The 14,000-nt window shown below is 48.0% G+C and overlaps 1 protein-coding gene across 2 annotated transcripts in view; it reads right to left on the bottom strand.

Moving 5' to 3' along the window:
- The window catches only part of SPTBN4 (spectrin beta, non-erythrocytic 4), a 78,580-nt gene extending 65,338 nt beyond the window's left edge, over nt 1–13,242 (bottom strand). The window contains exons 1-3 of one of the 2 annotated variants that reach the window (XR_006263480.1): nt 12,940–13,083; nt 10,284–10,470; nt 19–170 (exon numbers count right to left, since the gene is read on the bottom strand). Coding sequence is in view for 1 of the 2 variants with exons in the window: in XM_043437226.1 (XP_043293161.1) it covers nt 19–170; nt 10,284–10,470; nt 12,940–13,077 (477 nt within the window). In the remaining variant the exon portion in view is untranslated. Of the gene's footprint in view, nt 1–18; nt 171–10,283; nt 10,471–12,939 lie in introns of both variants that reach the window. The other variant, XM_043437226.1, reaches the window with a different exon arrangement.
- Between the last annotated feature and the right edge of the window lie 758 nt (nt 13,243–14,000).

The raw sequence follows: 14,000 nt of genomic DNA on the forward strand, positions 1-14,000 counted from the left end.
CCCTTCTGGCCCCCTCACCAGCTGCTCCCCGGACAGCACTTCCAGCAGCCGCGTGAGCACGAAGCCGTCCCTGAGGTCCGTATAGAGGTCCCCGATGTGGCAGCCAACGCGGGCGAGGTGCGAGTTCACCCACTTGGTGAAGGTTTTCTTCTGCACGGCCTCCCGCTCATCTGAAGGACAGGTCCTGATGAGCCCCCAACTCCTCCAGGAACTCCACCTTCCAGTTTCACCCCAGCCCTCCAAGGCCCAGTTCTTGCCCAGGCCCAGCTCTCTGCAACTATCAAGTCTGTGCAGGTGCTTCCTCCTATCTGGGACGCCCTTCCCTCACCGCCCTGTCCTTTAAATTTTCCTGAGCTATCAGTTCCACAGGAAAGCTGTCTTGTTTCTTACTCTACTCAGCTCTGTTCATTCGTTCAGTAAGTATTCGAGCGCCCACTATGCGCCTGGCACTGTTCTAGGCTCTGAATTCAGCCAGAGCCCTTTTCTGGCAGAGCTCAGCTTAGTGGGGGCACAGATAATAAGCTGGGGCTTCCCCGGTGGTTCCGCTGTAGAGAATCCGCCTGCCAATGCAGGAGAAGCATGTTCGATCCCTGGGTAGAGAAGATCCCGTGGAGGAGGAAATGGCAACCCACTCCAGTATTCTTGCCTGGGAAAATCCCATGAACAGAGGCGCCTGGTGGGCTACAGTCCTAGCGTTGCAAAGAGTCGGACACGACTGAGTGCCTATGCACACAGATAATAGTCTAGGGAGCCATTGAGGGTTAAGGAGGGAGGAGAGGATGAGAGTTGGGTCTTAGGACTATCCCTGGCTGCTGTGGGGAGGGTACATCCGAGAGGGCAAGAATGGCAGCCTGAAGCCCAGGGAGGAGATTAGGGAAAGGACTCAGGAGAGACAGGAAGAGGCTGGACCAGGGCCGACACTGAGGGGATGGGAGAGGGGGTATCTTGGAGTTCTTTAGAGATGAAAAAGTAAGAGCTAGCCACTGACAGGCTGTGGGGGAACGAAGAGGAAGGACTGTGCTAGACTGCATGCTCCCTGAGGGCAGGAACCACATCTTCCCCTCTGTGGTAGCTAGATTGCCAGGTTTCCCCCATCCCTGGGGCAAGGAGTAAGGCTTGGGATGACATAAGGGGGAGGTGCAAGGTGGGGAGGATGTGTGCAACTTCTCCTTGCTGCTTACAAAGAAATTGTTTGGGACCTCTCTTCCTGTCATTTCTTTTTTAAATATCAGATTTAGTATGAGCTATAATTCCCATACTATAGAATTTGTCCTTTTAAGTTGTAAATTCAGTAGTTTTTAGCATATTCACACAGTTATACGACCATCACCTCTATCTAATATCAGAACACTTTTAACACCCCAGAAAAGACACCCCATACCTGTTAACAGTCACTCCCCATTCCACCTTTTCCTAACTCTAGGCAACCATTCATCCATTTTCTGTCTCCAAGGATTTTCCTACTCTGGACACTTCACATAAATGGGATCATACAACATGTGGCCTTTTGTGTACGACTTCTTTCACTCAGCATAACGTTTTCAAGGTTCATCCATGTTGTGGTATGTAGCAGTTTTTTATTCCTTTTTACAGCTAAGTAATATTCCATTGTGCATGCGTGGGTGCTAAGTCACTCAGCTGTGTCCCATTCTGTGTGACCCTACAGATTGTAGCTCCCCAGGATCCTCTGTTCATGGAGATTCTCCAGGCAAGAATCCTGGAGTGGGTTGCCTTGCCTTCCTCCAGCTGATCTTCCTGACCCAGGGATCGAACCCACGTCTCTTATGCCTCCTGCATTGGCAGGTGGGTTCTTTACCATTAGCACCACCTGGGAAGCCCCAGTAGTCCATTGTATGGATATGCCATATCCTACCCGGTCAGGGAACTAGATCCCACATAACTAAGACCAAGCTCAGCCAAATAGATAATAGATAAAATTTAAAAATAAATGTTTTCTGAATATACAGAAACAACCCAGTGAATCCAAATGGCAAACCTTGTTTGTTTAAATGTGGGTTGTGTACTTTTGGATGGGATGGGGGACCTGTGTGAACACATGATCACTGATCACACATAAGGAAGTGATGACGGAAAATATGTAAATGGGGTGTTTGCTTATCCTGCTTTCTGACAGCCAATGCCCATAGCAGATTACGGTTCATGCTGAGGCCCGAGTGGAACTTGAGAGCATCCCCTGAGAGGGGCAGAATGAGGGCAACTGGATTCAGCTCTGCCTTTACTAACGACAGGCTATGTTGGGAAAAGCCCAAAGCCCATCCCTCCTCTTTGGGCCTCCGTTTTCCCATTTCCAAAATGAGGGGTTTAGACTAGGTCAGGGTTACTTCAGTGGGCTCTGGGGGACCCTGGGTGTTTGGGAATGCATGCTTGGAAAACAAGGACTCAGGAGAATAGTTTTTAATTTTGTAACTTCATTTCCGTGATCTGCAAAGAAAATTAACAATAACACATCCTGGATGGACTTCCCTGGTAGTCCAACAGAGGTGACACGGGTTCGATCCTTGGTCCAAGAAGTTTCCACATGCTGCAGGGCACCTAAGCCCACGAGCTGCCACTAGGGGAGCCCCCTCTCCCAGAGCCTGTGCTGCGCAACAAGAGAGGCCACTGCAGTGAGAAGCCTGTGCACCAAAGTAGCCTCCGCTCACCGCAACTAGAGAAAGCCTGAACTCAGCAACGAAGACACAGCAGTGCAGCCAATAAATACATACTCTTTTAAAAAAGAAGGAGAAGAAACACATCCTGGACTGTCTGTGATGATGACTTTATAGAGAACGATGCAGTGAGATTTGGGAGTTTGTGATTACAGTCTCGTTAGCATGGAGCTGGGGTCCAGAACTGAAATGCCCACCTCGGCCAGGCAGGCTCCACAAGGGAGAAAGAGGCCCTGGTAAAAGGGAGCAGCAGCCACACAGCCCCGCACGACTGGAGCCTCACGGGAGTGAAGGCCCGGTGCTGCCGTACCACGGGATAGCCCACGAGGTGCCAGAAATCTGGAGACAAGAATCTCCCTATTTTTAAATGCTGGCAACTGATTTACGTTTTTACAAAACACAGTGGGGTTGAAACCAAATGTGTCCTAGAGTGCCAGTTCTGGCCTAAGTTGACATTGAACGTTGACTGTGCCGGTGAGCGCGTGCGGCTACCTCGCCGGGTGCCTTCCATCTGCCCCTCTGGTGCCACCTCCTCTGGTGCACCTGCTCTGAGCCCAGGGAGGCTGGCCAGGGTGGACCGTGGGAATGGGCTCTCGGGTCATTAGAGGCCTCAGGCTTTTGGTTGGGTTTGGCTAGCAGGAGATGAGAGGAGAGAGGGATTTGTTTCCTCCCCAGGGTTTCCTAGTGGTAAAGAACCCGCCTGCCAATGCAGGAGATGTAAGACACACAGGTTCGATCCCTGGATCAGGAAGATCTCCTGGAGGAGGGCATGGCTTCCCTGGTAGCTCAGAGGGTAAAGAATCTACCTGCAATGCAGGAGACCTGGGTTCGATCCCCAGGTCGAGAAGATCCCTTGGAAGAGGAAATGGCAACCCACTCCAGTATTCTTGCCTGGGAAATCCCATGGACAGAGGAGCCTGGTGGGCTACAGTCCATGGAGTTGCAAAGAGTTGGACATGACTGAACAATGACTAACACTTTCACTTTCTTTGCTTGACTAGGCTTCCCCCAGGGCCTGGTGGCGCTTCCTACAGCCCCCACTCCTGCTGGAGGTGCCTCTCTCCCCTCTCAACACTCCCCGGGATCTCTCCCAGTCCCTGGAATCTCCACACATCTGTAAATAGTCCCTTCATTGAATTCTCCTCAATTTTACCCTTTTGAGGGGCCCATCTGCTTCCTCCTGGTCCTCTAGCTGCCATACACATCTTTGGGTTGTCAAGACTCTAAGTCAAATTACAATTGTTCTTTGTCTGCCATTGTGCTCATACTATTTTGCCATTTACATATTCTTCCCCACTGTGGTAGTCACCAATCTCAAGTGAAATGCAAGCCTGGGACTTCCCTGACAGTCTCGTGGTTAAGACTCTGCATTTCCAGTGCAGGGGGTGAGGGTTCCGACCCTGGTCAGGGAACCAGGTCCCACATGCTGTGCAGTGTGACCAAAAAAATTTTTTTTAAGTGAAATGCATGTCCTTAGAATAAGAGTTTAATTTTTTCACATATTTAATACATCAAGATTTTCATAGAGCAGGGACTAACTACTCCCTTAACTATACTGGTTTCCAAGAAAGGATAGAGACAATATGTAAACGATACACTGGATATTAGTCTGGGAAAAGTGAGGAAGCCGGAGATACCAGGTATTGATGGAAATGTGGGAACATCATAATCCTCATGCCAGCTGGTGGGGCAACCGTTGTGTTAGTCACTCAGCCGTGTCTGACTCTTTGGGACCCCAGGGGTTTTAACCAACAGGCTCCTCTGTGCATGGAATTCTCCAGGCAAGAATACTAGAGTGGGTAGCCATTCCCTTCTCCGGGGGAATCTTCCAGACCCAGGAATCAAACCTAGGTCTCCTGCATCGCAGGCAGATTCTTTACCATCTCAGCCACCAGGGAAGCCCACTCTGAAGACAATCTGAGTCAAATTAAATTAGTGCGTTCCCTCTGTGGGCCAATAATTCTTTCCCTAGGTATATGTCCTGTAAACTTTCCCACATGGGTTGTTGTTTTTTTTTTAATGCTTATTATTTATTTATTTGGCTTCACCAGGTCTTAGTTGCAGCATGTGGCATCTAGTTTCCTGACCAGGGACTGAACCCAGGTCCCCTGCATTGGGAGGGCAGGGTCTCAGCCACTGGACCACCAGGGAAGTCCCTCCACACTGGTTTATAAGGAGCACACATGACGATGCCTCAGCTCCGTGCTGTTTGGCGGGAGGGGGCAGGGACAGGCTGAGGGCTGGAGACAGCCTGGTTGTCCATCACTGGGAACGTGGAGCATGACGGATACACACCATCAGCTCCCCGCAGCAGTGAGACTAGAGGCACACAGAGCCACATGGATGAGTCTTGAGGCTCTACGGCATAGCGCTGAATGAGAACATGATGCCAAAAATGCAATTGAGACCATGATAAAACACGCATTGATTAGCCATACCTGTATGTACAAACCCACACATACAGGGCTCCCAGATTTACAACAGAGTGAAATGGCAGTTCAGTAGGGAAAGGAAAATCTCTTCAATAAGTGGAGCTGAGTCAACTGGACATTCATGGCGGGGGGGGGGGGGGGGGGGGGGGGGGGGAGAAAAGAACTTTGACCCACACTGTATATAATAATAAACATACTAAATACCATTTGGCTTAGAAATCTCGATGTGAAATGAATGCAATAATGCTTTCAGAGGAAAACATCAAAGAATATCTCCATGACCTTGGTGCAGGCAAAGGCTTCTTACACAAGACACAGAGTGTGAGCCATATAGGAAATCATGATTAAATAATTACCAAATTAAACTACCTTTAAATTAAGAAACACTATTCACCAAAAGGCAACATTACGGGCTTCCCTGGTGGCTCAGTGGTAAAGAATCCACCTGCCAATATAGGAGACACAGGCTTGACCCTTGATCTGGGGAGATCCCAGAGCTGTGGAGCAACGAAGCACCACAACTACTGAGCCCATGCGCGCTGGAGTCCAGGCTCCACAATAAGAAAAGCCATCGCAGCGAGAAGCCCGAGCACTGCAAGGAAGAGAAGCCCCTGTTCACCACAACTAGAGAAAGCCCGTGAAGCAACGAAGACCCAGCACAGCCAAAAACAATAAATAAAATTATTTTTTTAAAGGCAACATTAAGAGAATGAAAAGACAAGCCACATAGTGGGAGAAAATACTCAGAAGACATATATCAAACAAAGGATTTGTACCCAAAGTATATAAGAACATCCACAAAACAGAAAAAAGGCAGGAAGGGGTTTCTGTGGCCGTCAAGTGGTTAGAACTCTGCGCTTTGAATGAAGGAGGTGTGGGTTTGATCCCTGGTTGGGGAATTAAGCTTTCATACACAGCCTGCAGTGCAGCCAAAAAAAAAGAAAAAAAGAAAAAAAAAAGGCAAGAAAATTAATAAGAAAGTAGATAAAAGACTTGAATGGGCACTTCACAGGAGCATATCCACAGAGTAAATCTTTGAAGAGGCGCTCCACTTCATTAGTTGCTTTTAGTCATCAGGGAAATGCAAATTAAAACCACAATAGAATGCACATCCATCAGAATGGTTAAAATTACAAAGACTGACCACACCAAGGGTTGGATGTACAGCAACTGAATCATTCATACACTGCTGGTGGGAATGTAAAATTATCCAAAGCAGAAGTTTCTTCTAAAGTTTAGATATACACATACCAAATGGCACAACAATTTCACTCCTGGGTGGGTATAAGCTGTCAGACATGAGTGCTTGTATACTACACAGTTTAGAGCAGCAATAATCTGTAATCGCTTGTGATACCACTAGTCTCTAGTTTGTAATCATCTGGTTTGTGATAGTCCCAAAGTAGAAGCAACTCAAATGCTCATCAACAGATGAACGGATAAGCTATGCCATAATCACATTGTGGAATACTATACAACAATGAAAAGGAACAGCCTACAAGTATAGGTAGACATGGATGAATCTCATGAGCCGAGTGCTGAGTGAATCAAACCAAACACAGAAGGGTACCCACTACATGATCCTATTTATATAAAGTTCAAGTGCCAGCAAACTGAATGTACAGTGTTAGAAGCTAAGACAGTGTTTACTCTCAGGATGATATAGAGGCAGCCTGAGGGGGGCTTCTCTGGGGCTGTCAGAGTCTGGTTCCCAATCTAGTTATAAGGGGGTACTCGTTGTGGAAATGCTGGCCACACAATATATCTGTCTTTCTCTGTTCATGTGATATTTTAATAAAGAGTTTAAAAATATGGATGCATACAAAGGAATTAGCAATACATGTTGCAAAGTTATCCACATGCAGAGAAAAAGATTTGCATTAAAACAATCACAATGATTGCCTATAAGAGAGAAGGCATTGATGTGAGATTTGGGAATAAAAGAGAATAAAAGAGTAGATCAAGAGAATAGGGGCCCCTGGGCCTTCCCTGGCAATCCAGTGGCTAAGACTCTGAGCTCCCAATGCAGGGGGCCCCGGTTCCATCCCTGGTCAGGGAACTAGATCCCACACGTTGCAACTAGGAGTTCAAATGCTGCAACTAAAAGATCCTGCATGCTGCAACTAAGACCCAAAGCAGAAAAATAAATAATTTTTTTTTTTAAGAGAGAGAGAGAATGGGGCCTCAAACAGACACATGAGACCAGTGAACCACAAATTCTCTGAGCACGGGATCCAGACAATTTTTTAAATAAATTCATGCAAAAACATTTACAGAGGACTCTGCTCAAAGATTTAGCTTTAGTTTGAATAAAGAAAACCATGAGAGAAGTGGGCAAAGAGATGCAAAAGAAAATGCACAGTAGCTGTCTATGTCATAATAGCATTTTGCGCAGTAGGAGAGCAGCATCTTGACGTCATTGTTAAGCTGAAGTTACTGGTTTGTGGTTTGAGTCTCAATCCAACTTATGTGTTTTAGTTCCAGAACAAGCATAAGAGATATAAACAGAGCTGTGTGTTTTTGTACATTTAAGAAAACCATAGTTCAATGATAATAGTTATATGTGGAATCTAAAATATCACACAAATGAAGCAGAAACAGACTCACAGACACAGAGAATGCGGGGGTGGGAGAGGGATGGATTGGGAGTTTGGGATTAGCAGATGCCAACTATTATAAATGTATAGAATGGATAAACAACAAGGTCCTCCTGTATAGCACAAGGAGCTATATTCAATATCCTATAATAAACCATAATGGAAAAGAAAAAAGACAACAGAAAACCACAGTTGTAATAATTTAAGTAGACACAGGGAGTGTATGAGAAAGCTTTTTTCCTTAAAGGAGGTCCCTACATTTCTCTGGACTGGATGCTATCTGAAGTGTCTGGGGCGGTGTTTTCGAATCAGTGGTTCTTAAAGTTGTAGAGTCCTTGATCCACACATAGACACATGCCACCTCTGCATAAAATCTCCCCATAGTCCCAGGTGCCCTCAGACTCTTCAGAATGGCCAACAAGGCTCCTCAAGATCTGGCTGCCACTGCCTCCTCTCCCATCATCATTCACTCACCACCCCGCTCCAGCCACTCTCAACTTCTGGCGGTCTTGCCTATGCTGTTCCCTCCCTCTGGAATATTCTTCCACTCTCTTCCCCAGGATTCACTCCTGTTCGTCCTTTGGAGCTCAGCTTAGCCATCTTCTCCTCCATGAAGCACTCTGATCCTCTCTCCTGAATCAGGCCCCTCATCTGGGTTCTTACAGCTCTGAGCTTCCCCGTCTGGCCTCTGCCCATGCCTCCCCCATCTCAGCTCTGATCCCTGTGGCTCATCACAGCCAGGCTGGATCTAACTTTCCCACTGGACTGGGAGCCCTGGAGAAGCAGGACCTGGGCTGCCTCAGTCACCACTACGTCCCTCCTATTGTCCAAGCACAGAGCAGGCCAAGCACAGAGCAGGCACTGCCTAAATATTTTGTGGACGAAATAATAAATTCTAGAATTCTAAGAGGATACATGCCCAAGGTTTTAAATCTAAGAGTCTAAAAATACATTTTTGGGATGTCCCTGGTGGTCCTGTGGTTAAGACTCTACACTCCAATACGGGGGGCATGGGTTTGATCCCTGATTGGAGACCTAAGATCCTACATGCTGTATGGTACGACCAAAAAAATGAAAAAATAAAGTGCAGTTTTAAGTTTTCATGAGTATATGTTTATATCCTTCTAGGTGTCGAAACCAGAGGAGGCCAGCAATCCATGGGTTGAATCTGGTTCAGACTTTGTGCACTTACTTACAGTTTCTTTTTTTAATTGGGAAACGGCAGATAAACATCAGAGCTAGCAGCTCTGGGCCCACATTTCCTAGGGTTTAGAGCTGGTGACCAGTTGACCAGAGCACCCAGTTGACCATTCATTTGTGTATGTCACCTGCTTCCCCAGAGGCCCATGAATTTAATGAGATGCTTAACATCTTATAAAGTTCCAAGAATCTCAGTATTGTAGATCCCACGATTGTCAAATGTTGAGTTACTAACATTCTGAGATTCTGAGGGAACTGATACTGACTTTGGGATTTTAGGATTTCATGACTCTGACAATATATATTTTATGTGTAGAACATGCCACATTTCTGAGATATTAACATTCCAAGGGTCAACATGCTAAGGGTCTAATGTTTTAAAGGCTTACAATTATGGAATTGTGTGTCTGAGAAGGGTCTTTGCTCATAAAACTTTAGTAATGAGGGTTAAACACTTTTGAGGTTCTAAAACTCCATGAATACAAAGTCCAAAGGTTCAAGAACTTAAAGTTCCAAAGGTCTAAGGTCCTAAGATTCTATACAGTTCTCTGGTTTTTGCTTATATTGTCCTAAAACATCAAAGTAGTGTGACAAACCATTCTAGTTGTCCCAAGACTGAGGGTTTCAGTGCAAAAAAACATGAAGGTGTGGTCATTCTTTCTCAAAGTGCTCAGTATCCATGTTTCTAATCTGAAATCCTAAAGCTTTAGGATTATAAAGCCCTAAGGACCTATGTGTATTAGAGTCTAGATTTCTGAGGCTTTAAGATTCTAAGACCCAACAATTAAAATGTCTAAGATCGGTGATTACAAAGTTTTGTTTACAAGAGTCGCCATTTCTAAAGGTCTTGGATTCAAAGAATCTCTGAGTATGACATTCCATGGTCCTAAGATGCTAGATGTCAGCATTTTGGGATTCTAAGGAAGCACACTTGGAAAGTCCCACATTTCTGGGATTGTACATTTCTAAGGTTCTATGAGAGGTTTCCCAGGTGGCTCAGTGGTAAGAATCTGCCTGCCAATGCAGAAGACATGGGTTCGATCCCAGGTCCAGGAAGATCCCCTGGAGAAGGAAATGGCAACCCACTCTAGTATTTTTGCCTGAAGAACCCCATGGACAGAGGAGCCTGGTGGGCTAATAGTCCATGGGGCACAAAGGAGTTGGACGTGCTTAGCAACTAAACAACAATACTGGACATCACAGATAGAGAACAATTTTCCATTATCATGGAAAGTTCTACTGGAGAGTGCTGGTCTAAAGACTCCAGTTCCAAGTGTCTGTAACCCTCTTCCCATCCTCCAGGTCATCAAGGTATACACACACCACCCCAGCAGTGCCTTCCCTTCCTTCTCTCCCACCCCCAACCCCAGCCCTCTTCCAGGTACCTGCCAAGGCCTTGATCCGGGAGCACTCAAAGAGTGAGGCTGCTGCAGTGGAGGCAGCTGGTTGCTCCCGCTCCCAGCCCCGATCGGGACTGTCCCAGCGGGCTGCAGGATTGTTGTTATTGGGGGCTGGCAGCCCCTCCATGTTGTCCACTTCCCCTGGTACCTGCGCCATTGGGGGAGATGAGGCCTGGGGATGAGGAGAGGCAGGTTAGGGACAGGGGCTGAGTTCAGAAGTCCCACTTCTTTTCAAAAAATTCATTTATTTGGCTGTGTCAGGTCTTAGATGCAGCATGCAGGATCTTCAGTCTTCATTGTGGCATGCAGGATATTTACTTGTGGCACATGGGCTCTGTTTCCCTGACCAGGGATCGAACCCAGGCCCCCTGCATCGGGAGCATGGAGTCTTAGCCACTGGACCACCAGTAAAGTCTAGAGATCCCACCTCTAACAGGGACTGACTATGAGTTCTGTCCCTTCTCTCACTTTCAGTTTCTCTGTCTTTAGAAGGGAGGGACATGCTAATAATGACAATAGTTTTCACCCTAACCACATCACAGGGATGTGGTCAAACACCCACCTTAACACCTAGCAGAGGGTAAGGGCTCAGCAAATTGTCACTGTTAGGACTCCATGGTGGTCCAGTGGTTAAGACTCGGCACTTCCACTGCAGGGGTCATAAGTTCAATTTCTAGTTGGGGAACAAGAGATTGAACCTATAAGATCCTGCATGCCACATGGCCTCCCCCCTAAAAAACTGTCACTGTTATTGTTAGAATTATAGCATTGTTATCAATAGAACTCTATAAGGCAGTAACAACAATAATTAATATTTATTGAGCACTTACACTGTGCTCAGTACTTTATATGCATTATATCTTATTTAATTCCCACAAATTTAACACTCTAAAGAAAGGTATTATTAGGCCTGTTTTACAGAGGAGGAAGCTGAGGCACAGAGGGGTTAATTCACTGCCCAAAGTCACACAGCTAGTGAGTAACCAGGATTGAAACTTAGTCACTGTGATTGAATAACTGCATTAACTGTCTCAATTCTTCATCCGTATAGCCACGTCCTCTGCCACATAGCTCCTCAGTGCTCTCCCACTCTGGGGACGGGAGGAATGAAAGAGTGGGGTTGAGTTGGGGGAAGCCCTACCCCCTGACTCTGGGCTTGGCCACACGACTTGCTGTGACCAACAGAATTAGGTAGAAGCTCTAGTGAGTTCTGAGCCCAGGACTCAGGAGATCTTGCATGTTTTTGCTTGTGTTTGACTGTGGCCATGAGAAAAACATTGCTGGGCTAGTCCAAGTCCAAGGCCCTCATCACAGCCAAGGCCAGCCTCAGCAACCAACAGTCAACATCCCCCTACCCATCCTAACTGGGAAATAAGCTCAGATGAGCCCAAGTGACTGACCTCAGATTAACTCAAGGCTAAATAAATGCCTAGTGTTTTAAGACACTGAGTCTGGAGGTGGTTTCTTATGTAGCATTTTTGTGGCACTAGCTGACTGACATACTGTCTGACTCTAGAGTGATGTTCTAGAACACTGCCAGATTGTAAATATGAAATTTAAGGGTGTGGGAGATGTTAGATACATCTCCTTCATTCTCTAGAACCCCAAGCCTGGTTCTAAGACTAAGAAAAGAGGGAGCTGCGAGGAGCTCAATGTCCCCATTCTCAAAGTATTCAGACAGTAGCCCACAAATCAGATTTTAGGAAGGCAGGGTCTAAGTCTTGGTCAATGTAGTAGAGACTGTCCCTTTCCATAGACACTCAAAAATCCATGATTATCTTTCCCTTCTTCCATGGAAAGCTTTAAGTGGGCACCTGTGTGACCTTGGCCAAGTCACCTTTTCTAGGGCTCAGTTTGTTCATCTGTAAAATGGTAACAATAATAATAGTACCCATTTCCCAGGGGTGTTTGAAGATGAGAGAATTAATGATGTGGGGAACATGGTATCTAGTACACCGTAAGCCCTCAATACATGGGCCTTGCTATTACTATTCACCCTCCAGTCACATATCTTAGAAAATCAAAGTGCCTGTGCTGAAGTCAGACAAAAATGAGTTCAAGTCCTGCTTTATTCTTGCTCTATCTTTAAACCCGATTATCTTTAACTTGGCTTCTCCGTGCCTCAGTGTCCCTCCCTGTTAAACGATGAACACAACTGTTTCCTCAATGGAGGATACTTGGAGATGGAAAGGCACTTAGCACTTGGTGAGCTCTCGGTCAGGCTGGAGGTGGAACAGCCCTGTCTATTACGTGATTCAACGGGGAAGGGAGAAGGCGGTGGGGGAGGTGAAAAGGGGTGTCCTGAGGGCCCCAGGAAAGGTTGGTCGGGCGAGGCTGGGGATACGAGCTGAGAGCCGATGCTTTAACCCTTCCAAGGCCGCGCCTCTCTCTCCCTACAGTCTAGTCACCGTTCCCAAGGAAGGGGGCCTGGGAAGGACAAGGCTTGGGTGGAAGACTCACGTATGGCGCCGAGGTTGGACTGGGGTGAGGGACTGGGGACTCATTCTGCCCTCGACCCTCTGCCTCCCACAGCCGGGGAGACCCTCGGGGCTCAGGCCATGCCCACGGGGCGCGGGGGAGGGATGCTCAGGCAGGTGGGAAGATGCTGGAGGGAGGGGCTATCCGCCCCCACGCCGCTCACCTGGGCCCGCGGCCGCCGGTGCCGCTGTCCCCGCTGCTCGCCGTGGCCGACCGCCCTCCCTGTCGGTGTCCTCGGCCCGGCCCGGCCCAGCCGGCTCGGCTCGGCCCCACCGGCCCCGCCGCTCGGCCAGATCCGCATGCGCCGCTGCCGCCGGCGCGCCTCCTCCCGCTCGCGCGGCCGCCGCGCTCGGCGCGCCCCCGGGACCCTCTCCCGCCCGCGGGTCCCCCGCCAACCCCGGCCGCCTGCAGCGCCTGCCCACGCGCGGCCACACACCCGGCCAAAGCGTGCGATACACAGCTGCAGGGGCCGGAGGCAGCGTCACACACAGTGCACACTCCCACGGGGTCACACACTCCCGCACTGCCACACACACACACGCGGGGTCGCATACAGCGTCACAAGGACTATCCACATACACACGCTCACACTGTCGCCCCCTCATACGGGGTCACGCAGGGTCAGATATTCAAAGTGTGTCCCGCAGTCACAAGCTTGCACGAGGTCCCGCGCTGAAACGGTGCCCGACAGCGTCACACACCGTAAAACACTCAAATTGTGTCACCACCATTCACGTGGAGTCATATACGAGCACACATGTGCCACACACCGTTGTACACTTCCGTGGGATCACAGAGTGTCATCGACTCACATATCACACACGGCTTCACCATCACACAGCTCACACACTTTTACACACTCAAACTTGTTACACACTCACATCGGAGTCACACGTCCTGCACCGTCACACACACGTTACACAGTCACAGGTCACAAATAACCTCACAACAGTAACACCCACAGCCACACTCAAATGATGTCACAGAGTCACACACGAAGAGTCACACACTCCCGTATATCACAACTCACACATGTCCCACACTCACACCGTATCCCCCAGCGTCATGGATGCATGTAGTATCACAAACGGTCACACTATCCACCGGCGTCACCACAAGGTCAAAGAGGAAGAGCATCAGTGCCTTCCACACGTGGTGTCACACATAGTCTCACACCGTAATACGGTGTTTTACACAGAGGGCACCAGTGTCTTCCACGATCAT

This window comes from Cervus canadensis, chromosome 18, assembly GCF_019320065.1.
Source record: "Cervus canadensis isolate Bull #8, Minnesota chromosome 18, ASM1932006v1, whole genome shotgun sequence".
In the NCBI taxonomy this organism is placed as follows: Eukaryota; Metazoa; Chordata; class Mammalia; order Artiodactyla; family Cervidae; genus Cervus; species Cervus canadensis.